Raw genomic sequence first — 27,108 nt, forward strand, 5'->3', positions numbered from 1 at the left:
GTAAGTCTGTTGGGGGGGGGGGGGGGGGGGGGTGGGGGGGGGGTTACTTGCTGGGCTTGCTACACATTTCATGCAGATTGAGACCCCCCCACAGTGAGGGAGGAGGGGAGCTAAGGCTGAGACAGGCCCTGCCTGGCCGGCACAGGGAAGAGGGAGCGGTTTCCGCTTGTGTGCACCCCAGGGGAGGCATGGGGGGGTGCGCCCCCAAATTTGTGCACATGGCAAGGGCTGAGTCCAGGGGCTGGGCTATTCCCGGGGGGGTGCTGCACTCAGAGCAGGCGGTGGCAGCGCTGGGAGGGGCGTTGTAGTGAATTCTGGGGTGGCCACAGCCCCTCCCAGCACTGCTGCTGCCCACCCCAAGTGCAGCCTCAGTCCAACCCCCCCACCAGGAAGAGCCCAGGCCCCAGCCCCAGCCCACAGCAGCAGCCGCCCACCAGATGGTGCTTTCCAAGCTGCAGGGCTGCATATCTGCAACTGGAGCAGTATCGGCCAATACGGTGTGTTAATAATTGGCCATCAGCATTGGCCCAAAAAAATCTGTGCACCCCAATTTTCAGAGGACACAACTATTTTCCTTGCTGCTGGAGTTCTCCACTCACAGCTTGTAGTCTAGCAGCTTTAAATTCAATTCCTTTTCCCAATTAAATAACAAACACATGGGTGTGTGGGTGTGCAAGTTTTAAATAGTTTTCTCCTGTTGAATACCACTAATAAATCAACATCCCTTCATTTGTTCCTCTGCAGAAGAAACATTCTACTTAAAATATACCATGGTCATGGTCTAAATGGACATCCAGCAGCCATCTGGAAAAAAAGTTTTGTCTTGAAAATGTTCAGATGTCACACTAATCTCATTTTCTGCCTTTTTTTAGATCATCCAGGAGCAACAAAGGCTCAGCTTCTGGTCAAGTATTACCTAAAGTTGTAGATTTGAGCTTGTCAATCAGCCCTCCCGCTTCAGCTACTGGTGCTAGTTCACGGCCCTCTAGTGCAGCTAGCAGCTCAAGTAACCTTTCCAGCAGAAAAAAACTGAAATAATTTGAATTGTATTGTGGAGGGTTCACATCCCACTAGCAGTGCTTCTATGTGTGCTTCTACGTTACTTTAATAATTATTTAATGCTCTCTTCCTTATTTATCGAGATCTTCTAACATAGAAATGTTTACTGTATTAAAATATGCTTTTTAAACGTAGTTGCTAGTAAAGATTCACACTAAACTACCTGAAGCAGTGAATTGCAAATTAACAAATACAACATTAAATGAAACTGTGTCTAATTTGTTGCTGGGTTCATGCTGTAGAAACTACATGGCTTTGGGGAATCCGCTTCAGCAATCCAGATTCTTATGACAAAAGGGGCAGTCTCTCTGCATATCAGTAACCAGTTTTCCTAGTCCTTCTTAAAAACTGACCGTTAATGTTACAGTCCTTTTGTACTGAGCAAAATACTGATTCATAGTCATAAAGAATGCCATCTCCAAATAGATGTGATCTTCACTTCAGAACATTACAATTTGACTTGATTTCTCCATACTGCAAAATTGGGAACAGGGGGAGTATAAGTTTGTAAACAAAGCCAGCTTTCCATTTCCACTATTTTAATCTATATTTATACCAAAGCCACATGTCAGGTAACACTTTATAGTGAGTGGCACATTCACATTTGCTTTGCTTCAAAAACAGTTTGAAACAGGCTACCAATCTTTCACACTGCAGACTACATCTCAACAGAAAAGGGCCGTCTTGTAGGCTGCTTCTCATCCCCATTCAGGACCACACAGTATATCCTTATGGCAACTACAACGTATCTTAAGAAAGTATAGACAACCAGCTGTAAACAAGGACAAATAGCACCCTATGATCACCCAGATCATCAAGTCCAGGTCACCAAGTGCTCTGCCAACCAGAGTTTAAAACCTTATGATGCAAGAAACTGTGGCCCATTCACAGCAGCACTCGTCCTATATAACTGTTTTCCTAAAACTACAGTCAAAAACCATTTCTGATGATACATTTGGGGTATCAGGACTAAAGTAGGGTGCACACACCTCTGCCTCACTTTCCTCACCTGTAAAATGAGTACAGCACCATCTTGCTGCTTAGGGGCAGTGGAAGAGCAAACATATTTCTGTTTCAGAAAGCACTATGGAAATCTTTTGGGATGGATGCACACATCACCAATACAATCAGGTATTCAGCGTTAAAGAAACAGCTAAGTACATTCAAGTGAAACAAATATTAATTTTAATAAAATTTAATGATTAAACAAGTTTATATACATTGATGGCACATCAGCTTCAGTCGAATAATCCCTTTCAGTAGCTGAAGGTTAGGTCTAATACAAAAATAGTAACAGTCGATAGTACCTTAAGATTGCCTGTGTTTAAAGTGCAAATCCGATATCAGTCACACAAACTAGCTATATTTTAAGGGTAACGAAGAATTAAGTTTTCACCCGATTAAACATTATAATACAGGAGTATCTTAAGTAAGAGCACAGTGAACTAAGATCTTAAGAAGCTGGCTGATATAACATGAAATACTCTTGCATATATATGTGTGTCAAATGATCTCTCATAAATTTAACTTATGCCAACCTTTAACAAACACTTTCCAAGACAGAAGAGAGAGCTCTGCCAATTTTTATAGGCATTTTAAGGGCACACACTTTCCACAAGGGATATCAGATTTAAATAATATCCTTTAATTGCATCCAGCATAATGCAGCATTCTTTTTCTAGGCAATTCATTGGTTTTTCTGCTTACTTCCTTTTTCTCTCTCAAATTCAGCAATCTGATTGAATATATTGATTAAGTTCTGGGGCAGGCTCCTTTTAACACCACTCTCCGATTGCCCTTTGCCACTCAGTGTAGTTTCCTCATCTACTTCTGTTGTTTTTGTTGCGTCCCCAGAACAGCCTTCTGTGTTTTTATACTCCCTTTCATTTTTATGATGAGTTAGCTCGTATCTGTCCTCATCATAATGTCTACTGGCTTCATACCAGCCGCTGGAGTGTTGCTTGTATTTTTCCACTGACCTGCTGGAATAATCAGACCCTACTGGAGATGAGAAATACTTGCCCTGACCTGAGCTGTGTCTTCTAAATGGTTCCTTTCTCCCCTCTACTTCCCTTTCTAATTTTCTAGAATAATATGCCCTGGTTTTATCATCTGACCTCTTGTGATATGAACCTGAGGAACCCCTCCTACTGGAAGAGGATCTATCTGTTTTACCCTGTTTTTCCATTTTGCTGCTACTTGCCTGAGTCTTGGAGCTACTATAAGAATCCCTTGAATCTTCAGACCTACCTCCAAAAACGTCTTCATCATCAGCTGACATCCTCGATTGAGAACATTGTCTATCTTTCTCTCTTACCTCTGTCTTTTGATAAACTAAACTGTCCTGCCTCTCCAGCAGTTTTTCCATTTCAAACTTTTGGTTAAGGAAGGAAGCAGAGGTATCAGCTGGAGGCGAATACCACTCATCTTTCCTACTCTGATCTTTCTGAGGAAAAGATGCCCTAGCTGAATGCTTTTTGGAGCTGTGGGAGGACTCAGACCGATTCCGATGCCTTTTCTTCTTCTTTTTGTGATCAGAGGAAGAGGACGATGAAGAGGAGGAATCTGATACGTTGGAGGAAGAGTCACTTGAGGAGGAAGAGGAAGAAGCTGATTTTTTCCTTTTCTTCTTCAGCCTAAAAATGTAATTAGTTTATGAGAACGTCACCAGTATCATCTAAAGTTTCTGGCAAAGCCTTGACACTTTGCAGATCCCCAGAACACAGTCCTTCAACTCAGAACTGCTGCAGGTTCTGAGGTTCACATATCCTCAAGTGTAAAAAAAAGAAAAAAAAGCTAATGGTGACATGGATGGAATCTTTCAGCTAAGTTTTTAAACAACAGAATGGGATCTAAAAAGTAATGTGATGGATCAACTGGAAGGGCATAAAAGCTGAAGGCGACTCTCACCATGGGGATACGTTCTCGTATCCCCTGCGAATGGCAAAATCCGCGAATAAGCCCCCAGAGGCGAGGGGGCGCAGCACGGCTCCAGCGGTGATGGCGGGAGCCCGTCAGCAGCAAGCACAGAGCTCCCAAGGAGCTCCTGTAAGTGTATAAAGCGCATTTAAAAACGCAGGTTCGGCATTCGCGAATATCTGAAACCGTGGATGTTGAACCCATGAATAGCGAGGGTTTCCTGTATCTGTATTTTTCTGGGGGACCAGGCTCTTGAAGTGATATAGTAAGCAAACTACCCCTGGCAATCTTTAAAGGTTAAAACTTGGATAAGCTAAAATAATTTTTTTCTTAAAGTCACACACACATAAGTTCTGCTGTTTCAGGTCTTTAGTTGAGATCCTTATCTAACATCAGATGTGAGCAGCAGCTAAAAGAAATGAGATAAACCTGAAGAGCCTTGGAAACACCAAACTGCCATGATTTTAAACATTATTTCTTTGCCGGGACTGCTTGAAGAATCAGGCTGTCTACAGCCTTGATATTATAAAGAAGGGCTTCTGATTAGCTACTCCATTCTTCTCCCATTATACTCAGGGGACATTAAAAAACACTCTCTGGAAAAATCTGTGGGAGGGTAAATTAATAATAAAAAACCAGACCTAAATATATGAAAATGAATTCCCCTAGACTTTATATGCACCTATCCCTCATTCCTCTTTTGAAGCCACAGTCCCACAAAATAATGACTGGTTGCCAACAATGTCACAGACAAACAAAGACAATTTCAGATGGAAGTTTAGGGGCAAGAATTAATGAGCTATCATCAGACCTCCTTTTATGTCATGAAGGTAAAAGGATGGGCAAGAGTGGCAGATAGAAATTTATCCATGAACCACCCAAGGCAGTTTGGTGGCTTTAGTTAAGCTTTAGTTGGGCTGAATTCTTTCCTTTAATATCTGATCTATTAGTTATCCATCAGGAAAATGAAGGCCAAGTCACTAATCTAAAAGAAAATTTTTGTAGTAAGAACAATGAAGGGCTTGTTTTAGTTACTAGAACAAACAGCTATTTTACTTGCATCTTCATAAAATGAAACTTACCCTCCAACTCTAGTAAGCAATGGACTCTTTGGGTTTAGACAGATGGTCATTTTCTACAGGAAGAGTCCCTGCTCTCTCAGGAGAACCACAAGTGTACATTTTTAATTTTTCTCCCACCACTCTGGGGAAAAAACTAACTTGGGAACATCCCAAGTGAAGTGGATCCCTGGAGAATTTCTTTCAGGAGACAGAATGCCCATACATGCAGCAGATGCAGAGCTGTCCCCTGGAATCCCAGCATGCTTTGCTTCTTTTTCCTCCCCCTCCCATAGGGCTTTGTGTCAGTTCCAGCCAAACATGGCCTGCAAATGCTTCAGGCTATAAAAGCCCAGCACTGAAGCACTTAGGGGGCATGTTCTGCTCTTGGCTTTTTCAGTGTCTTGGGATCTGCTCCAGATGGACCAGAACCAGCCAACCTGCCCCCTGTACCCAGATCACCCCAGCCCTGACTGCAGCACTCAGGTGTTGGGAAGTGCAGGTCCCTGCCTAGCTGCAGCTAGGCTGAAACAACGCAGAGCGCTCAGGGTGGAGAGCTGTGCGCACAGGACAGGCACAAACCCACCGCCTTCTCTTCCCTTCCCTAATGTGGCAACCACCTTCCCCCTCCCGTGACCTGACAGACCCCTGCTGGGACTACAGCACTTTGTTCTGGGAAGTACAGCTCCTAGGCTGGGATGACTTAGTTGGGGATGGTCCTGCCTTGAGCAGAGGTTGGACTAGATGACCTCCTGAGGTCCCTTCCCACCCTCATTCTCTACAATTCTGTGACAAGAGAGCAGACAAGTGCAGGATCTCCTCTGTCAAAACCTCACTAGGGTGAGTAAGAGGGCAGGGATTTTGAGCCCGAGTTCCTCAGGGACCTGGTTCCAGGCAGGAAGCCAATCAGCGCTGACCTGTGCCCTTGCTTATGTCCCTGTGGCTGAGCTGAAAAAGAAACCTGCAAAGCTCTTTGAAATGCATGCTCCGCAGACCCCTGGCAACCCAGGGTCAGCGCCGCAGGCTGTTTGTTTCCCTACCTGAGTTTCTGTACATTTAAGTTTTCCCATTAGGAAAATAAACCTGGGAGAGTTCTCCTGAACGATCTGAATGTGTGTACGCAGCCTGAGTACAGACACAGTATAGTGAACATAACAGGGTTACCTTTTTTCTTCTTTTAAGAGCTTACGCAATTTTTGTGCACTTGTTTCTATTTTCTTTTCTTTCTGTCTCTCTTCTTTTGCAGCTTGCTTCTCCCTTATTTCCAAAGATTTCTTTTTGAACCCAGGTATCAGGAAGAAACCACGTTAAAAGTAACAATATGTTAAGCCAAGTGTTTTCCCCAAATCCCCAACATTCATTACAAAATATGCAAACGGAATATTGTACCAATATTCCCAGACCAAAAAATTGCAGCAATTAAAAGGAGGATGATTGTGGAGGAGTGGCATTAACCATTGTGATGATCAGTATGGATTTAAGGACCATATTGCAGTTAATATCCAATAAAAAAAAGATTTGACCAGCCATTGCATTGGTACCCATGAAATAGTGCAGTGAAGCGGGCAGCCCAAAATGTACATACGGGCAAAGCAAGGAAAATAAAGCACAGCAGTTCATTCATATGAATGAGGATTGAAATGAGGAGAGAGGGTTGTAGGAAGATTGGCAGGATGGTATTGTTATTGTAGTTATAAATGTAAGATATGATAATAGATCCAATTTTAAGATGCCATCAGAAGTGGCCATTATTTAGATACAAACCATTTTGCAATTGTACCACAGACCAGTTTGATGCATGGTTTACACAAGAAATCATGTTCCAGTGGGTTGTTGGTGATGAGCAGCACCCAATGACAGACACAGCAGCAACGGTCCAATTCAGAAGAAAAGGCATTGGAGGAAAACATATCATCAGTATTACAGGAAAAGAAGATTTCTTCATGTTTGAGCTATAAATCTATTGTTCTATTATGGCAACTAAAAGACAAACAGACATGCAAACAAAAAAATGCTGAGGTGTAAAAGAGGGTTTAAGTTACCACTAGAATAATCCTTTTAAGGTTAAGTAATCAGGAGCTTTTTCAGAGGAGCACGTCTGTGGGAACTTGGCAATAATTATTTAAGTGATGCTGCCTTCGGATAAAGGAAATCCTTAGCTCTGGGCCAACTTAGGCAAATTGCTGACAAACAGCAAACCTTATGTTCCTTACCTGAACAGATAACCCTTGTCACACTAGAATAACGTGCAATGACATTGAAACAACACCTTTCATTTGACTAGAACGCATTTAATCATTTTGACATAGGCTGCGAGACCCATGATTAATGTAACTGTGCTTCCTTCTGCATGCTGTTAACTACATAGGGGTGCTCAAATGTGACACATGGACATTTCTGGAACATGATTTAGCTTTAATAAAGGTTGTCATCAATCTCCTCTTCCCCCTTCTTTCATCAAAACTTTTTAGCATTATGGCTCCATCAACAAAAGAAGTGTCAATCGAGACCTGTATAAAGGAACCAGACTGTCCACATCTACCTCAGTCTATTTACCTCCTTCAACGTAGAAGAATGGGAGCACAAACACCCCTGGCCTCAGTCCTCTAACTTTTATTCACTCTTTGATCCTGTCTGGAAGACAATATAAGTAAAAGATGAATGAAAAAGGCACAGAAAGCGAAAGGTAATAGACAATGGAGCTCATCGTAGAGATCCTCATTCAGGAAACATGCTATGTGCAGGGCAGGAACAGAAATGCATTGGAGGAAAAAGAATAGAAAAAGGATCCTGAAACTTGCTTCCCCCATTATTGCCTCCAAAGTCTGGCCTGGGTCAACTGCTGTTTTTTCCCCCTACATCTACCAGTTACAATGCACCTCAACCCATTTGGCAGGGTTCCGGATCATTTCACTGCTCAGGGCAAGGTCTTTCTTTGTGCCCAAAGGAAGGTGTAAGTTTTCCTTTTGATCTGCCTTTTGCTGGTGATTCCCAAAGACAAGCTTCTAGTAGTTGGTCCATAATATTAGAATACACCTGGCCTTTACCTATCAATTTTGGGATTTTATTTGCAAGTTTTCATGCAGCATCAGTGTCATACTTGTGCACGAAGATGGTTTTCACCTCCTCTCCATCACACAGGATTACTGGATTCTGTTCTCCCCTGGTATCTAATTGCTGTGTTGTTCCTTCCCCTGGCCATCTAAATCAACCAAATCTGTAAGATGCACCCTGAGTTTTGGTAAATGCAGCCATAATGCTTACTGTAATAGATACGTTGTGAAGAAGGGAAGAGGAGAGTAAGACAAAATAGTAAATAATTTTCCCATTCCCAAATCTGATACTATTTTTGCCATTTACTCAAGTACATAGCATTAAATTAAGAGAAAGTAAAGAATCACCTGTATATGCTTGCGGACTTTTATTAAGGCTTCTTCTGCTTCTTGAAAAGTCTCGTCCAAATTTAAGGCTTTCTTATAGTAACTCTCGGCATTTAGCAGTTGCTCTTCTTCTTCCAACCTAGCAATCAAATGATAAAAATTTACAACACTTAACCCATAGAATTTATTTTCTTTTCCTACCCTAATTCTAGTTTTCCTACTTTTCCCCTCCAAAAATAAAAACAGAATTCACTTTTTGAAGGGGAAGTATTAAAATGAATGTGTCTGCTTCATACTTGATGTCTTCCTGATAATCAGTAACGCTAGGCTTTAGAACTTCAATTACAATTTGGTAAGTAGGAGACGCCACTTTTCACATTCGTTCCTCACAGACTGATGAATCAATTTTCCTGCACATTAAACGTTGATCTCTTAATTTGTTTCCTTGACAGAATGCTTACATGCAAATTACTTCAGAAGTTTAGCAAAACCAAAACAAACCATGCCCTAACTGCAAAGGTATAAAGGTTATAACAGTAAATACCTTGCTAAGCATGGATAAAATTCTGTGAGTTCTTTTTCAAAGTCTGGCACTCTATAAACAAAGATGTATCAAGGAAAAATAAAAGGAAAATGTAAAGAGGGGCTGAGGGTGGGCCAAAAACAATGGAGAATGCAAAGAGAATGGAGATTGTAACATCTTCACTTGGTTTATCCGTAGCCAGGAAGATCAACCCCTCCTTGTTTTTCATACGCAACCATCCCAGTTTGAGAGAAAGGCATAAAAGCATCCATAAGGAACTGAAGAGGAAGAAGAGGTCAACACTTACTGTCCCCCTCTTTCCACAAGCGTCTGACAGAGGTATTTTCTTGCATTTCTGTGGGTTGGACAGTTTTCTAACGCAACTTCAAAATCATCTATGGCTTTGTTCAGGCTTCCTTTCGTCGCATAGCTAGAAGAGTATAGAAGTTACATGGGAGCTGTACAGGAAGACAACATTTGACCAATAGGTTGGAATCCATCTTTCAAAATCAAAAGACTTACAGTGCCCCACGGGCTACCAACGCTTCTACATTTTGCTCATCTATTTCCAAGGCCTTGTTGTATTCATTCATAGCCTCCACATGGCGGCCAGCCTTAAAATAATCAACCCCAGTCTTCACACTAGAGAAAATATTTGAAAAAGAAAATGTTATATACAATTAGGTTAAACAAAATATACCTCATGTCATTAGTTGTGTGAAAAGTCTCACAATTTTTACTATACCATCCTTCCAGAATGATGGTAGACAGGAGCACTTTGCAAGGTATTGCTTTAGAGGTGCTCTTTGTATTAGTGTGGTACTTATATTAGTCCGAGATGCAACGTTTTTCATGTGAAATCCGAAGTTTGAGAACATAGCTATAGAATATTCAATTATATGTGACCCTGTTTTCCATCTACACTTAAAATGCTCACAGCACTTTTGATCTTTGAAACCTGACTTATCACATTCCATCCTAATATTGGGAAAATAAGAGGTAATACAGGACCAAATTAACCACTGAATGGAGTAAGAAAGCACGACTCTTACCGAGTCAAAATATTTTGAGGCTTTGTATTTTCTCTCTTCCCCACATTTGTCTAAAGTTAGCGGTCTTCCAGTAAGTTAATACCAGGGGGTCTGGATTTCAGGCCAGACTTACAGAGGCTTAGTTATAGAAATAAAAAATAGCATCTTAACTTTGCAACAACTCATAGGTCAGTGGTGCTCAAAAGTGGTGCAATATCCTTTTGAGGGTACCGCACGGTTTGAGGAAATAAGCATTCACTCCTCCCTGCCCCTATGCAAGGAGGTAAATGCAGGTTTGTCTAAGGTCATGCTTGTTCCCCTGCTGCTTCCTATGTGAGAAGCTATGCCTCCCTCCTTCACCTGTGTGAAAAGCTAAGCACAGGCTCACCTATGTCAGACTCCAGTGCAAGGAGGCAAGCTCATTACCATATATACCCCGCAGCTCTGCAAGGAGCTAGACACTTGCTTCCCCACCCCTCCCCATCAGCCAAGCATTAAATGCTGCAGCAAATAAATTAGTTCTTGAAATGGGGTGCTGCTCAATTCACAGGAGTTATGGAGGGGTGCCGGGAGCCTAAAAAGTTTGAGAAGCACAGTTACAGATAAACTTCAGTGAAAGAACCCATGTACTGTGTTGAATGGATGCCAGTCTTAAAATTTTCTTTCATCTCCATTGTCACTCATTCCCTCTCTCTCCTGCCCTGGCAGTGTATACCGTGCAGATCTGAGTCAAATTTCTGAAAACCAACTATCTGTAACATTTCTAGATTGGGTCAGGAATTACTTCTATTATAAACTAAATTAGGTTGAAAAAGCTAAAGTTGTTTCAATCCCACCTCCCCCCAAAAATACCTGTTTTGAAGTGTAAAAATGTTTAATACTTTTTTCTTTTTTGTTTGTTGTACACCCCCCTCTTTACCCCCAAGTTGAGTCATCCAACTGGACCCTTTCCTGCCTACAATTATGGTCCCTACAAAATTTCTGACCAGCTCCCTTTCCTGGCTGCTTGCTGGGCAATACTCTCCTGAACTTCCTCTAGGTACCAGCTGAAAGCAGCAGCAACTACCCAATATAGACTGCAGATACACCCATCCATTATGTTCAGTCTTCATGCCCAAGAACTGGAGCCAGGCCAGCCCACTGAGATAATGCTCAAGGGTCCAGGACTAGGCTCAACAGCAGACAGGGTCATTTGACTGCTGTGTATAAAAAGCCCAAGCAGGGTATAATGGAAACAGCAAGGCAACAAGACACAGCACTGCTCAAGCTTTATGTTAGTGGTCAGCCCAATGAATGTCCCCAAACGTAAGAGAACTAACAAAGTGCAAGGTGATGCACCTGGGGAGGAACAACCGGCACCATACCTACAGGCTGGGGAACTCCCCTCTTGTCAGCACAGAGGTGGAAAAGGATCTTGGAGTCATTATTGACTCCAAGATGAACATGGCTCGGCAGTGTGGGGAGGCGGCTAGGAAGGCCAACTGTACCTTGTCGTGCATCCACAGACGCATTTCAAGCAGGACCAAGGAGGTGATCCTCCCCCTCTATGCGGCACTGGTCAGGCCGCAGCTGGAGTACTGCGTCCAGTTCTGGGAGCTGCACTTTAAGAGGGATGTGGACAGCATCGAGAGGGTCCAGAGGAGGGCCACTCGCATGATCAAGGGACAGCAGGGAAGGTCCTATGAGGAAAGGTTACGGGACCTGAACCTGTTCAGCCTCCACAAGAGAAGGCTGAGGGGGATCTTGTGGCCTGCTATAAACTAGTCAGGGGGGATCAACAGGCACTGGGGGAGTCCCTGTTCCCCCGAGCGCCGCCAGGAGTGACCAGGAATAACGGTCACAAGCTGGCGGAGGGAAGGTTTAAGTTGGACATCAGGAGGCGCTACTTCACGGTCAGGGCGGCTAGGGTCTGGAACTAGTTTCCAAGTGAGGTGGTGCAGGCTCCCACCCTGGGGGGTTTTAAGAGGAGGTTAGATGACCATCTTGCTGGGGTCGTTTGACCCCAGTACTCTTTCCTGCCATGGCAGGGGGTCGGACTAGATGATCTGCCCAGGTCCCTTCCGACCCTAGAAACTATGAAACTATGAAGTTTTAGACTTAAAATTGTAATTCTTTACTTAACAAGTGAAGTAAGTCCCCACTCTTAATAAAATGCCCATACAAGCCACTTAGTACACTAACACAAAGTGGCTCACAATACGTTCTCCTTGAAGAAATAACTATTAATTTTATCCTACATATTACCTAAACTGACTGACATAAAAGTAAGCATTGTGTACCATTTTAAAGCCCAGGATGCAGATTGCTTCTTCCTCAATGCATAAGCAAAGTCTTCTTCATTGAAGTTTTTGCTGTAAAAAAAGAAAGGAAAAAAGAAGGGAAAAAAGAAAGGAAGAAACATATTAGCTGTCCAAGTTCCCTTCCAAATCTACAACACCAGCACTAGAGCTTACATAACATTTCAGCATGGCTTAAATAACTTACAGTATCATTTAAAAAAAAAAAAAACCCAAAAAAACCAGCAAAAGCCTTTTCCATTTCCAAAATCAGATCTGTCCACCCAAATAAAAGGTGCCTATCTACACTGATGTGGTTTCATATTCATTTGCAAGGGACAGTTCACTTAGCTGTAACAAACCATATTTGCTGTGTCGCTTAAGAGGCATAATACTCATATGTGCGCAATTAGTTTCCTCAATTTGAAAAAAAGTCTAATCTGAATCTGCACTATTCAAAAAGATTAGGTCCATTAGTGAAGCAAGCCATTAGTAAGAGGCATATGGGATAGAATTATTAGAATTTAATCACCTGTGATTTTAATTTCTTGTTCCCATTATGCATTGTTAACAGCTTCCCAAGCTAAACAGCACCAAGCAAATCAATGTGCTGCATGAGGTATTCAATTTTCTTTAAAGTCAGAGAATTCTACTTATTTCACTTGACTGGCTCATATCAGTCAGCAGCCCTGAAGTTATAGAGGTCACAGCAAATTTTAAACAAAGACTGCTAATAGGGAATAAAATATATTAAGGAGCAGAACATTCACCAGAAAGCAACGGAGACAGTGCAACACCACTGACCTTTGCAGGCCTCTCATTAAAGATGGAGGGTCAGAGTCATTTATTCCCATTTTTCCTAATAAAAATTCAACTACCGATGGATTGGCAAATCCCACAGAATGATGCAAGACTTTTTCATATGGCTCCGAAGTATTGGCTACTTCAACACTTCGCCTTGAAGAAAACATGAACATGTAAGTATGACCACAATGACAGTTCATTTGCTTCATTATGCTGGCATACAGAGTGAGTACACATATGTTGGTATCTATTAATCCTTACTGATTCACAAAAAAAATTAGGTAGCCCCACCTCCCTCAAGCAGTACCACTACTTCAGATGAAACCAATAATGATTTGCTGAAACTCCATGCTCTTTGCTGCTCTCTTCATTCAAAGGCTGCAGAATCAGGCCACCAGTTTCTCTGCCCTCCCTTCTTATGGTTTATTCTACCTGTTGCTGACAGGCAATTAAGGCCTCTGACAGACGTTACACTTAAGACATGATTAACATCTTAAGTAATAACCTAGCCACACATTAATGCAATTAAGGGCACAGTAAAACAACGAATAAGCCACAAAGTTATTATTACACAAATACAAAATGTGCAATCACTTTGTGGCTAGCTGTCATCACTCCTTAAATTGAATGTATGACCAGGCATCAGCAGATTCAGGTTCCCAGCCTCTGGGGTGCATCAAAGTCAATGTCAGAGTCATATTTTGTACAATTCTGAAGCCAGCACCATCCCCATGCAAATGTTTAGACTCTCTAAGAAAGACTCAGGCATTTAAAAAAAGGACAGCTTTGCCCACAGGTTCTCAAAGCAATGTATTTAACAAAACTAATCTGGCACAGCTGAACACAAGCTCTTACCTATAATGTAATGGCAAGTCGTCAGAGCTAATTACTCCCAGTTTAGTACTAGACAAATTGGGTGGAAGAACAGAGTTGTGCAGCGATACTGTGATCTTTTCGTGGTAACGATCAATGTCCTTAATTACAGCTACAAAAACATAAAGTAGTTAAAGCAAACTAGCAGAATTTCCATTTAAGAGCTAAACAGGAAACAAACAATTTCCAGGGGGAGGGAGGGAGGGAGTTATGGGCACCTGCCTCGTATAATGTCTCCAGTCTGATAGTATGATAAAGGATCACCATGGCTGCTATGAGAAGGTACATCTCGTAATGGACAAAGAGCCTGCAATGAGTGAAACCAAAAATATGATGAAGAGCACCAACAATTACAAAAACAAATGATTAAGGAAGCTGCATTAGAAGACAGTTTCCTCCTCTCTCTATTAGAATCATTTTGTGTAATGAGCATTTTTTACTTAAGTAAATATCCAACAATTCAAAACGGAAGTTGTAAATTACAAATGCAGTTAGCATGCAGACATAAAATCTAAAATACTGGTACTGAAATTTAATACAAGACTGCCAGTTTCTGTGCAGGTTTCCTATTAACAAAAAATGTTTAAGCTTCATTTGCAATAAAGAAAAAGCCTTTTTTATGATCAAGTTGTCCTCCATCGCGTTTGACTATCTTCGACTGTATTCACCATGGCTATATTAAATTAGCTTGCTTCAGATTCAGGTCTACTCATCTCAAAGCCAGAAAGCATTAATGACTGTCCAGGAAAAGATAACCCTGATCTCCAAGGTCCCCTGTGCAAGATGCAGCTGACACATTAGATAGCCAGTGCTGCTCTGCATACATTTACTTGTTACAACTCACAATCATATCTTACAGTGATTTCTAAGTCTGAGATTTCCCTTATCATGCTGCTGCCCATGCAGATCAACACCATGAAAAAACCAAATTCACGAATAGAAGTAATCCTCCCAATCACAATATCGCCACGCTCAATATCTCGGAAAAACAGCTCCCTCCTGTCTTCACTGGGAACCTCCATGAATTGTTCCAGGGGTGGCATAACAGCATAATATTCTGTAATTAAAGAGCAAAGAACAGTTATGTAATAATGACTCTACTTTCTGAAATATCCTATTGCAGTTAACTATAGTGTCAGGAAAGTATAACATGGAGAAATGCAAAACAGTAGAAGTTAAGTCACATTCACAGTAATTTCTCTACACATATTACAGTACAACAGGATGCCTCACACCTTCCAGACCCTGAGGCTTACTGCTCTTTTCCCTTCCTCTCCTCAATATGGTCAATAAGGTTCTCCACATCCATGTTAAAGCCTCCAAAGATTCTGTATTTGCCTGTACAACTTCTGGTCAAATAGGACTGGATAAGATTTATTTTTCAGTGTCTCAGTGAAATCCCATAATTCAGCCAGAAATAGTCAACACAAGATCAATTTTTGCTTCATATTCACCCAAGCTGTGCAAACTTTCAGCATCTGCCAGCTGCAGGAAGTCTGCCAAAACCTAGCAGCCCACTGGGCAAGCATAATTAAGGAACACCAGTTTCTGTATACAAAGAAGTACTGTGGCTACCATTTCACCCAGCTGTCTGAGTTGCCAGCCTGAATGATCCATATAAAGCTGGGTCAAGTGGAAAGAACCTTCAGTAAAAGTCCAGAATAAAAGTTCAGCTCTTGTTTCTGAAGCACCAGAGAGAGACCTGAGCCACTCTGACAGTGAACTCCTCCAGGAGACATTGGTTCACAATAGCAACATCCTGACAAGGCTCAAAAAGAAGTGAAAATCATTTTGATAGACCCACACAACAGGAAGCACTTCTTACAGACTGCTTTTTCAAATTGGTAATTACAGATATCTACCAAGTAACCAAGGTAATGGTCAAAGCAGCAAAATCATCACCAGATTTCTCCAAAAACAGTCATCTTTCTTTACCTTAACTGAAATCAAGCCGCTGTTCTTCTAGCTTAAGAAAATTTGAAGAAAACAAGTAGCAACCTGGAACATTCTGCACCACAGGATAATAAAATGATAGAAGTTTAGTTTCTTCCACTGTCAAGAATTAATACCTCCCTGAACTTACCTGGCACAGAAACAGCCAAGAGCTCATTTATCTACTTCATATTTGTCAAAGTGATAACCTAGTTTCATAAATAGGGAAACTCAGGCAAACCACTAGTTACCCAGCAAACTAAGGTCAAAGTATGAGACTGAACCCAAACCTTAGAGCTCTCAGCCTTGACCCACGGGTGTCAAACATATGGCCTGTGAAGCAGTGTTGTCTAAGCTTGCAGAGCTCCCCAAGAGGTTGTGAATTCAGGGGTGGGGCAAGAGGGGACAGCCTCACCACCAAAATATGGGGCACAGAGCCCCATTAGGAACACATGCTGGTGGAGCGGGGAAACAATAGCAGTGTTAACCCCTGCCACCACTTGCCCCACTGCCATCCAGGGTGAGCTTGATACCCCTGCTCTAATCTATCTCCCCTGAACTGTATCCCTTCACACGCTTAACAGGAATGTCAGAACTTTTACCCTTTATTCCAGCAGGTAATATTAAAATGCAGCAGCTCTTCTGGACAGTAAATATTTAAGAAAAGGAAAAAAACATATAAAGTGCCACACAAAGTCAGACCAACAGTCCATCTAGCCCAGTATCCTGTATTCTGCCTTAATCCCATAGCTCCCAGGGATCTAGTTTGATGGCTCCTACACTGAGCCATCAGCATGGACACATGCCTGACAGATTTTGTGAACTACCTCAATGTCCAATCCTTTCAGTCAGAAGGAACCCTTGGTGCACACCTACCTCAAGTACACCAGGATGCAGCCCCTCTACCCCCTTCTCAAGAACCCTGTATTGAGATTTTAACTGCACTTTCCCCCCACCTTTTACTTTATGCACACCTCTATGTATCGCCACCAAGTCCTGGGACCTTCTGGTCCACCTCCTCCTGGCCCAGGCCAAGCTCTCCATATACCACACTAGGAAGCTGCTGCCTGGGGGAACTCCACCCCCCTGGTGCTTTGCTTTAAACTCAACATGCTCCCGTGTCAAGCCCAGCACACACTAAGAGGCATGACGTTAGTTGGACCCAGCTCACCCACCAGCTGTATAGATTGGGAGCTTTAGTGGGGCTTTTTTGGTGCTTTCATCTAATACCTTTTTGAATCAGCTTTAAATAAAAACGCAAAAAAGCCCTGCTGCAGTGCCCGAGCTATACAGATGCTGAGGAGCTGGGTCAAAGTAACACGCTGCTTCTTTCAGTACAGTGTGGGGTTTTTTGTTTTGGTTTGGGTTTTTTTTTCACGCCTGTCAACAGCCTATGGGACTATCCGTCTTTCACTCATCCATGCACATCTCTAGGCAGAGTTTCATTGGCCTGTGTCCACAGTCTCCATCAAAATATTCAAGGGGCAGCAGACACCGGTTGGTAGTCTCTGCCCAGTGTCCTCCCCCTCCCCACCCCTCCAGAACCTCTGACCTGTCTCCAACAGTAGCAAGCCTTAGAAGGAAATTATATGTACAGGGTGCCTAGTGCAATCCATCCCGCCACATCCTCCCTGGCGTCCACTACCATTGCTTTAAGGGTATCAGACTACATCCCTGACTCTTCTGTTTAATAACTTGTTATGGACCTGCCCTCCATGAATCTGTCTAATCCTTTTTTGAACCTGATTGTATTATCTGCCTCTACGACCTCCAGAGACCATGCATTCCACAAGCTAACAAAGTGCTGTTTCTGCTTGCTTTAAACCAGACTCCTGTTTATTTGGGTGGGTGCCCCCCACCCCCGCCAAGCTATTCTATTCCGGGACTTAGTGAATAATGCACCATTCCCCTTATCAACATCTTTCACGATTTTGGAGACCATTTGTGTTCCACCTCTCCCCCTAGCCTTCTCTTTTAACTGAAGAGCCCTAGCCTTTTCAGTCCCTCCTGGTCCAGCAATTTTCCATACCCCTAATCATCTCTGCGGCCCTACTCTGCGACTTTTCTAACTCTACTACATCCTTCTGGAGATGTGAAGACCAAAACTGCAGAATATTCACAATGTGGATGCATAATGGATTTATGTAGTGGCATGGTGAGGTTTTCCATTCCCTTCTTAAGGATACCCAACATTTTATGCCCAGCCCATCCCCTCTGCTCCTTGCTCATGTATGCATGCATACATACATACACACAAAATAGGTAACTGCTTTCTAAAATATACATAGCAATTCTACAAATGAGCCCCAAATTTTGCTGATCTGCAGCAGCTTTGCCACAATAAAAGAAATTATGCACAGTTGTCTCAGTTGTCTTCCATGAAAACAGCTTTTCCAGCACATTTTTCAAGCCCTTTGGCGATGGAAGCACAATTGTGAGATCTGCAAGCTCCTAGTCATGAACTGGCACAAAGGTGGCAGTTACAAGAAGGTAGTCTAGCACTTGGATGACGCAGGAGTACAATTCGGCAACTGTAACCAACTGAGCAGCCCTCCTCAGGATCTGTTCTGCTCACCCCAACTGGGTAGGGGGCTAGAAAAGGTACCCTAAACATAACCCATCCACCTTCTTCCTGACTGGATAGCCGTGTTGAGTGGGACCATCTTTCCTGCAGTCGAAATCAATGGAGACACGCAAACAATTTCAAGACCTGGAACATCAGGACCGCCCTGAACAATCCTATCAGTAAGAGCCTAGTGCGCCACATGGAAATCGTGGCTCAAGAACTCAGGTGATACAACACTGACATTGCTACACTGAGCGAGACCCAACAAGCATGAGATGGGCAGCTCAAAAGGATATGGAGGCAGCTATACCTTCTCGAAGGGTAAACAGGAAGGAGAATGAAAGCCATCAAGAATGAACTCAGAAACCAACTCAACAAGTTTCCTATGAGAATTAATGAGCGCCTCGTGACTTTGCCTTAAACTGGCAGGGAACCAATACCCCACTGTCATCAGCATGTACACCCCAGCTCTCAACATTACTAATGAGACCAAGGAGAAATTCTGTGTCAACCTTGACCAAGGCTTTTCTGATGTTCCAGAGGGAGACAGACTTTTTGGGGGGGGGATTTCAACATCAAAGTCAGAAGGGACTCAAACCTCTGAAATGGAACTTTTGGCAAGGGAGGAATAGGACAGGTCAGCACTCACTATTTCCAATTCCACCACAAAAAAAACAGGCACAGGACATCATGGTAACACCTGTAATCTAAGTACCGGTACCTGACTGACTACGTCATTGTTCATGCCCAGGATTGCAAGGATGTCCACGTCACCCGAGCTATGCTAGGAGCTGACAATTGCTGGACTAATCATCAATTCATCCAACTTGGTTGTGTCACTCAAACTGGCTCCCAAATGACAGCTGCAGCAGAAACAATGCTGATGGAAGATCAGTGTTGAAGGACTCAAGTACCCAATCAAGTGAGACCTCTTCCACCAGCATCTCAATGAAAAACTGATGAATTTCAAAAAGCGAGAGAATGTTGGCAGCACTTGGGGTGCCTTCGAGTCCACCGTCATCAGTGTCTGCAAAGAGACATTTGCATTCTCTACCAGGAAACATCAAGACTTATTTAATGAGAATGACCGGGAGATACAAGGGTTGATTGACCACAAGTGTAAGGCCTTTGGTGCTTGGTGGAATGACATCAGCCGCAAGCAAAAGAAAATCAAATCTCCAACAAGCAAGTCAAAGGTCCAAAGGAGGACCTGAGATATGAAAAATGGATGGTGGGAAGACAAGGTGAAGGAGATTCAACATCTCACCAACATCCACAATATGCATGGTTTTTTCACTGTCACCAAAGCCATCTGTGATCTGAGCACTCAGGGACCAGCCCCCTTGAGACCTAATGATGGAAAAGACCTGATCAAGGGAAGGGAAGCTATCAACACCCACTAGAAGGAGCATTTTGAAGATCTTCTCAATTGAGACTCTATTGTTGATGATCGTGCTTCCAACTCCATCCTACACCACTGAGTCAGAGATTCCTGAAATCCCTCCACAACCCTTGACAGGGTTAGGAAAGCCATCAAGCAGAAGGACAAGGTACCTGGAGCTGATGGAATCCCCACTGAATTCTTCAAGCAGGGGGGAGCAGAGCTCACATCACAGCTCCATTCCCTCATCTTAAAAAATATGAAACAATGGGAAAATCCCAGATTACTTCAAGGGACAATCTTCAAAGAAGGAAATAAGTCCAACTGTGGAAACTACAGAGGGATCACCTTGCTGTCTACCACAGGAAAGATAGTTTAGCAGAGTTCTCACAACAATCTCCTTCCACTTGCTGAAGAGCTCCACCCAGAATCTCATTGCAGGTTTAGGGTATCAAGAGGCACTACTAACATGGTCTTCACAGCTCACCAGCTGCAGGAAAAATGCCGGGAATAACAAAAACCTCTATATGGCCTTCTCTGACCTCATGAAAGCCTTGGACTGTCAACCCAGAAGCACTGTAGAAGATCCTTTCGAAGTATGGATGCCTACTGAAATTCATCATCATTTTTTGCCTGCTCCAAGATATATGCAAGTGGTGGTCGTCACTAATAGATCTATCACAGATACCTTTGAGGTTAAGGCAGGAGGTAAGCAAGGCTGCATCATCACCGGGGATCCTGGTTTTCGCTGATAAAAAAGTCACAAATTCTCTAATTAGAACCCCCAAAATCCACTATTAAAATGAAAGGCCACTAAACATATAGGTATAAGCTGAACACAATGTTTTATTGATAATGATACAATTTTAAAGCAAATTTAAAGCCTATCAGTGCCTCAATCATTATAATAAAATTAATTCTAAATACCTATATATTTTGGCATTTAATTTTGGTTTTTACCATGGAAGAATAAGAGCTCCCCCTACCCTCTTAGCTCACCAGGATGCAGGTCCAGGCCCCTCACTCCCCACCCAAAGCCCCACCAGTGCCCCTTACTCCCCACTCTCAGCCCCCTGGCCCTGCCAGTGCCCCTCAACTCCTCACCACCCTGCTGGTGCCCCTCACTCTCCACCCACAGCCCCCTGCCCCCTCCCCAGCTCTGATGGAGGGGGCCCCCAGCTGCCAGGACTATGGGGCTGGGGACCTGGGTCTGCAGCCCGCTGCCCCCCAGCCCTGGCTACTGCCCATGGGAGGCGGTAGTTGCTGTGGTGAAGTGGAGCACAGAGCCTGGCTCCCCCTCCCTTTTCCCCATGGGTGGCATGGCTGGAATGGAGTCCGGGGGGGGGGAAAAGGAGTCGGGTGTGGGCTGCCGGCTACAGGCTCAGATTGGGGGGGGGGCCTGTCTCTCCTCGACTGTGCACGCTCCTGCTACTGGAACTCTGCTAGCCTGCGGATAGATCTTTGCAAAATCCACGTGTTTCTCTGCTAAAACGAAAAACCCGCATTTTTCTCAGGTAAAGTGAAATTCCGCATTTTTCTGTTTTCCCATGGGAAAGGGAAAACCCAAGTCCCTGGTCATCACTCCAACATTCTTCTCAGTATTCCTTACTGCAATGCTACATCTGACCACCAACAAGCTTCCAGTTGGAGTGGAGCTAAACTACCAAATGGATAGTAAATTGTTTAAATCTCAGCTGACTCTAAGCCAAAACCAAGACCACAATGACCTCAATCATTACAGTGATGATGCTGAAGTGTGTCCTCACTCGGAAACAGACCGTCAGGCAATCATCAATGTCTTTATCAAGGCATACAAGAAAATGGGGCTGATGTTTAACATTCAGGTCTTCCATCAACAAGCTAATTATGAGCAGTCTCCAGATCCGCCAATTCAGATTCATGGTGTGACTCTGGAGAACACTGAATATTTCCCATATCTCAGAAGCCATCTCTCGCAGAAGGCTGATATCAACAAAGAAGTCCAACATCACCTCAAATGTGCAAGCGCAGCCTTTGGATGTCTGAGAAAACAGGTGTATGAAGATAACAACATCAGATCCAAAACCAGGCTCATGGTTTATCAAGCAGTTGTGATCTCCAAATTACTGTACCAAGCTGAGGCATGCGTGGACCACGTACAGAAAACAACTCAAGTTGTTTAAGAAGCACCACCAACACTGCCTATGGAAGGTCCTTTGAATTTAGTGGGAAAATAGACGCACCAACATTAGCATTCTCTCACAAGCAAACAACACGAGCATAGAGGTGATAATCATCCAACATCAACTTCACTCCGCTGGCCATGTCATCCCGATGTCTGATTCCACACTCTTGAAGTAAGTTTTATTTTCTCAAGTCAATAAAGGCATACACTCAAGAGGAAGGCAGAGAAAGTGCTTTAAGGACATCCTGAAGGCCAACTTGAAAGAATGCAGCATCAACTCATAGGAGACTATTGCCCAGGACCACCCCAACTGGCATAAGTCCACTGCAAGGATCTCAGTACTTTGAAACCTTATGACAAGAACAGGAGATAGAAAAGCAGAAATGGCAGAAGCAGCTTGTCGCAGACCGAATCAAGAGTCTAAAGCCACTCATCACCCACAGAAACACATGCCCGAATTGCAACTGTGTGTCTCAGTCCTGGATCAGCCTTGTTACCACCTTCTTTGGACCCACAGGTAAGACAAATAAAACCCACAAAGACAATCATCCTTGACTGAGAGGGACTGCTGAAGAAGCAACAGTTCTACAAATGAGCCCCTAATTTGTTTCCGTTTCCACATTAGACCGTTTTCCACTTATGCAGATTAAATATACATAATGCCCCAGAAGGTATGCTGGCACCATAGACATTTCCCAGCTTGAGCAGGTTTTCAATTTTTACAGGTTCAGTCTGAAGACAGGTTTCACTGCAAGTTACATCAACTGGATCCCTCTTGTCCACATGCTTATCATTCTCAAAGAACTCTGAAAGATGGCAAGACAGAATTTTCCTTTACCAAAAAAGCTCTATACTTATAGTAAGTGAGGCATTAACACAGGAGTGGGCAATTATTTCGGGTGGACAGCTGCTTAATGAGTTTTGGTGAGCTGTCAAGGGCTGCAAAGGTAGCCCCACCTGTTGATAGGCACCCATGTCCCGATTGCCATCTTGGGACTAGAAGTCCTGCCCACTAACTGCTGACCATTGCCACTGGAAGTCTCTCCCCTTGCCACCTTTTGGGAAGGGGGTTTGCCATCTTGGAACCAGAAAAAACAACAAATTGGATACTAAAAATCAAAATTCACAACAACACATTTTAATTTTAATAAAAAAATATTTTTGTCCTGATTTGCATGGTGTAAATAGAGATGGTTGCATAATAGCTCAAAATGAAGTCTTGCTCATATATTGTAGAAGAATGTGAAGGGGTGGGGGATACGGAGGGGTGGGTATGGGATTTGTGGGGGGCTATGGGTGCATGTAGAGAGTGTGTGGGTGTGTGCAGTGTTTGTGGGGTGTGTGATTGTGTGGAGGAGGGTGTGGTTGTGGGTGCAGTGGGGTGTGCATGGCACCCTGAGCGTGTCCCCGAGCTAGGCAACGCCTGCACCTGCCCCATCCCGCAACAGCCTAGAGCCCTGTGGTGCCTCCCCGCCACCGTCAGCAGCACACAGCCCCAGAGCACCCTGCATGACTCACCCCCACCCAAGCAGATCAGCCAGAACCTGGGCACAGCTCTGACCTGGCCCATCCCGCACCACCCAGCTGTGGCACATTCTGCCACCCACTGGAGGCTCTGCAGCAGGACTGCCTTTCTAGGCAGCCCACATGGCAGCAGCTCCTTCCAGCTGCTGTCTCTGCTTCCCCTAGACCCACCATACCGGCAGGGACCCATGCTGCCCAGCCCCATGCACCCTGCACCTGCTCCGGGCTCACCCACCCAGGCTCAGCAGTGGCACTGCAGAACAGAAACTGTTGTTCAGCTTGGGGAGAAAGAAGCCCCTCCCTTTCCTGCTGGCAGCAGTTCCCTGCTGCAGACATCCAGAGCCCACGCTGGGCTGTCCTGTGTCTGCTTTGCGCTGCCAGCACTGCCCCACTGGTCAGTCCACAGGCAGCAGTTATGGCAGTGTAGACATAGGGCAGCCCCACGCAGGCTCTGGGCAGCTGCCACTACTGAGCCTGGGCAAGTGAGCTCAGAGCAGGTGCAGGGTTGGAGATGTGCACTGTGGGTCTCTGCTGATTCTGGCAGCAACCTAGAAAGGCAATCCAGCCACAGAGCTGCTCCAGCCCTGCTGCATGCCCAGCGGGCGGCAGAACGCGCCCTGCATGAACTGTCTGAACCAGGGGACCGAGGGATTCACTGTGGGCCAGACAAAGACACGCCGCCGGCATTGACAGCTCAAGTTTAAAATTTTGAGCATTATATATCTATTCCTGTCCTGTAAATATGCCCATCTTAACAGTTGGCAAATGTTGCTGCGAGTTTCTAAACAGCTTTCATGTTTCTCCTAAGAAAGTGCTAAATATCAGTAAAGCAAATACATACACATACGCATTTGTTAGAATCTAAAATTATTACACTTTGGGAACAAATGAGCCGAATACATACACACGTGTATATAAGAGATGTACATATCTACATCTACATTTTGTAAAATTATGCTCATCAGCCTACTGGATACAAATAACTTCACTATCACCAAGGTAGACGCTATGAACATGTGGGCTGGTAAACTTGCAACATGGCTGCTTTTTAAAAGACTAATAGGATAGGAAATCACATAGATGATATGCTGTACTTGATAAAACTGGGGAAAAAGAAGTTTCAACAAGTACAAAGAACTTCTAAGACTGATTTCAGATTTTACTCTACAAACACATTCAGGGATAACTAGATACAAAAACAGGCTGACTAATTTATGGGGTTTCCTTACAGGTACCAGTGTGCTAAGGGGTCAAGTCCTTTCTTGGTCTCTCTGTGTTCTTGAAAAAGCAGTTTTATCTCGACAGAAACGGCTCTTGTATTCCTGATCCATTTTCATACTATTAATCAAATAATTTGCTCAGAAGCATTTACATGTTCACATTTGATAATAATCTGTTTCAAGTTTATCTCAGCAGAAAACAGTGGCACAGTACTTTTCCACTTTTGGAGTATAAGCTCAGTTAGGTAAAATAAAAGATTATGCCTGATGAATTCAGAATAGCATGAGTTTAGGAAATGCTTGCTTGGATGAGGACACATTTAAACCAGTGAGGTCAAGCTCATCTAAACAAATGAAGTGGGCCTGGTCCATCTGCCGAATCAAACCGTAGTACTGCTTTCTACATGCAATATGGGTCCCAGAGCAGCCAGGGTGGGCACTGCATGCAGCCAACACAGGTCCTGGACCCTGCACCTGGTTCAGCATGTGCTGGGTGCGGCCTGTCAGTTTACTATGAGACCCAAGGGCAGCACCAGGAGTCCAAATGACAGGGCTCCGCAGGCCACAGTCGGCTCATGGTCCATATCTTTGACACCCCTGATTTAAATAATCAAAACTTTCAAATAAAAATACTACGTTTAAAAAATTAATTATTTTACAGAATAACTTCACTGGGTTTCTCCTCCTCTGTGCCTCCCAGAGAGTTTCTCTTCACCTGTAATTATGGTCTTTACCTTCATTCTCTTCATTTAGTTCCGAAACGGCCGTTGCATTTGTTTTCCATGAATAAGCAAAAAGGATATCAGCTTTTTTGGCAATGAACTGCTGTATCTCAATGTTATCGATTTTCTTGTCTTTCCTAAAAAAAAAGGGGAGAAAAAGGAAGAAAGACAAATCCAGCATTCCTCCCTCTCTTCACACAAGTTACCTAAAACAATCAGCACGGTTAGAAATTATCCTTCATTTTGCATAACTACATATTTATGTAACTAGAGTACTGCATCCCCAAGTATCTCTCCACTTTCATCCCCCTTCTCTCTCTTTCCACCCCTCCCCAGCCTGTCTCACCCACTGATTCCTCAATCTACATTTTCACTGACTGCCTGTCTTGTATGCATACCAGCCCAGCCCAGCCGCTGGCTTCTTTACTTTTCATTCCATCCAGGAAGAGCACACACCAACTGCTGACAAATCCTTAGCCTGACGAAGGGTTTTGGAACCCGAAAGCTTGCTTAATAATTGTTTTCCAACTATTTAAGTTGGTCTAATAAAAGATATCAGATTCACCCAAAGATCTTTACACCAACACAGCTACAACCTATACCCCTGCATCCAGTTTTGGACACTGCACTTCAAAAAAAGATGTAGTGAAACTGGAAAGACTCCAGCAGAGAGCAGCAACAGAGAAACTGCTGTTGTAAAAGCCTCTCTAGAAGTTCAGGTAAAGGTGCGATAGGATCCAACGCACGACCTGCACAATCACACCTGCCATGCCACACACGCGTGGCAGAAGGTGTGATTGTAGGATCCAGTATCAGATACAACCATGCCTTATAGTGGGGGCAGGAGCCTGGCATCACCATCCTGGACTCCCCCTGCCAGAGCTGTAGCTGACGGGACTTGCAGCCACAGCAGCACTTGGGGTGAGGACTGTGGCTGGGGGGCCCAGCGGACGGGCTCCCAGTCCCGGGGGGGGGGGCACCTGGCCACACATTCAACTAGTCGTGTGATCAAGAGGAGCCACAGAGTTATAATGCAATTTTGGAAGAATAACGTTGTGGCTTATTCCTGGTTCTCTCACACTGTTACCCGACCAGAGGTGCAGCTGTCACAACAGGGGATCAGGCTAGATGATCTGTTCAGGTCCCTCCTCACCCTAGCTACTATGAAACTTATGACGCAATTAACTAGTGTCAAGTGCAACATGTCATAGAAAATGAGGGTGGAAGGGACCTCGGGAGGTCACATCTAGGGCAACCCGGCTCCAAGCAGGACCAGCCCCAACTACATCATCCCAGCCAGGGCTAAAAATCTCCAAGGATGGAGATCCCACCCGCTCCCTAGATAACCCACTGCAGTGTTTTATTACCCTCCTAGCAAGGTTTTTCCTGAGGTCCAACCTAAAGATCCTTTCCCGCAACGTGAGCCTGTCACTTCCTGTCCTGTCATCCGCCCCCGCTGAAAGCAGCCCCCTCCCCCCTTCTCTTCTGCAGACGAAACAGGCCCACGTCACAGACGGGCCTCTCTCCTCACAAGCCCCGAGCCGCTTCCGTGGCTCTCCAGTGTGTCCGCACCCTTCCCGCGGGGCCCACAGGGAAAGGGCGGGGGAAGCTCCAAACCCCGCACTTACACGCCCCAAATCCCCAGGAGGCGGCGGCCAGGCCCGGCGGGGCCATGT

At 44.1% G+C, this 27,108-nt stretch overlaps 2 protein-coding genes across 3 annotated transcripts in view; one reads left to right on the forward strand and one right to left on the reverse strand.

Moving 5' to 3' along the window:
- Nucleotides 1–2,121, forward strand: part of CCDC39 (coiled-coil domain containing 39) — a 38,361-nt gene extending 36,240 nt beyond the window's left edge. The window contains exon 19 of the mRNA XM_025195982.1: nucleotides 873–2,121. Within this exon, the coding sequence (XP_025051767.1) occupies nucleotides 873–1,038 (166 nt within the window). The 3' untranslated portion in view covers nucleotides 1,039–2,121. The remainder of the gene's footprint in view (nucleotides 1–872) is intronic.
- A 152-nt stretch (nucleotides 2,122–2,273) lies between these two features.
- Nucleotides 2,274–25,632, reverse strand: TTC14 (tetratricopeptide repeat domain 14). Of its 2 annotated transcripts, none has more exons than XM_025195983.1 (11): nucleotides 25,445–25,632; nucleotides 14,781–14,980; nucleotides 14,146–14,230; nucleotides 13,906–14,035; nucleotides 13,051–13,203; nucleotides 12,250–12,321; nucleotides 9,462–9,581; nucleotides 9,247–9,369; nucleotides 8,438–8,555; nucleotides 6,201–6,310; nucleotides 2,274–3,695 (listed from the first exon to the last, which is right to left on the reverse strand). In XM_025195983.1, the coding sequence occupies exons 1-11, from the start codon at nucleotides 25,611–25,613 to the stop codon at nucleotides 2,747–2,749; spliced, it is 2,229 nt and encodes a 742-aa protein (XP_025051768.1). In that variant the 5' UTR covers nucleotides 25,614–25,632; the 3' UTR covers nucleotides 2,274–2,746. The 2 variants fall into 2 exon arrangements, with proteins under 2 accessions (XP_025051768.1, XP_025051769.1); XM_025195984.1 differs by having other exon boundaries at nucleotides 25,426–25,563.
- Between the last annotated feature and the right edge of the window lie 1,476 nt (nucleotides 25,633–27,108).

Source organism: Alligator sinensis, unplaced genomic scaffold, assembly GCF_000455745.1.
Source record: "Alligator sinensis unplaced genomic scaffold, ASM45574v1 scaffold301_2, whole genome shotgun sequence".
Lineage (NCBI taxonomy): Eukaryota > Metazoa > Chordata > Crocodylia > Alligatoridae > Alligator > Alligator sinensis.

What these genes read in the sequence shown, in the direction of transcription:
- TTC14 (XM_025195983.1), bottom strand. Translation starts at nt 25,613, where the DNA reads ATGCTGGATTTGTCTTTCTTCCTTTTTCTCCCCTTTTTTTTTAGGAAA. An exon ending in TTAATGAGAGGCCTGCAAAG is followed by an intron (nt 12,322 to 13,050) that starts GTCAGTGGTGTT and finishes CTTTTTTTACAG; the next exon opens with CAAAAACTTCAATGAAGAAG. An exon ending in CTCTTAAAAGAAGAAAAAAG is followed by an intron (nt 3,696 to 6,200) that starts GTAACCCTGTTA and finishes TTACATTTTTAG; the next exon opens with GCTGAAGAAGAAAAGGAAAA.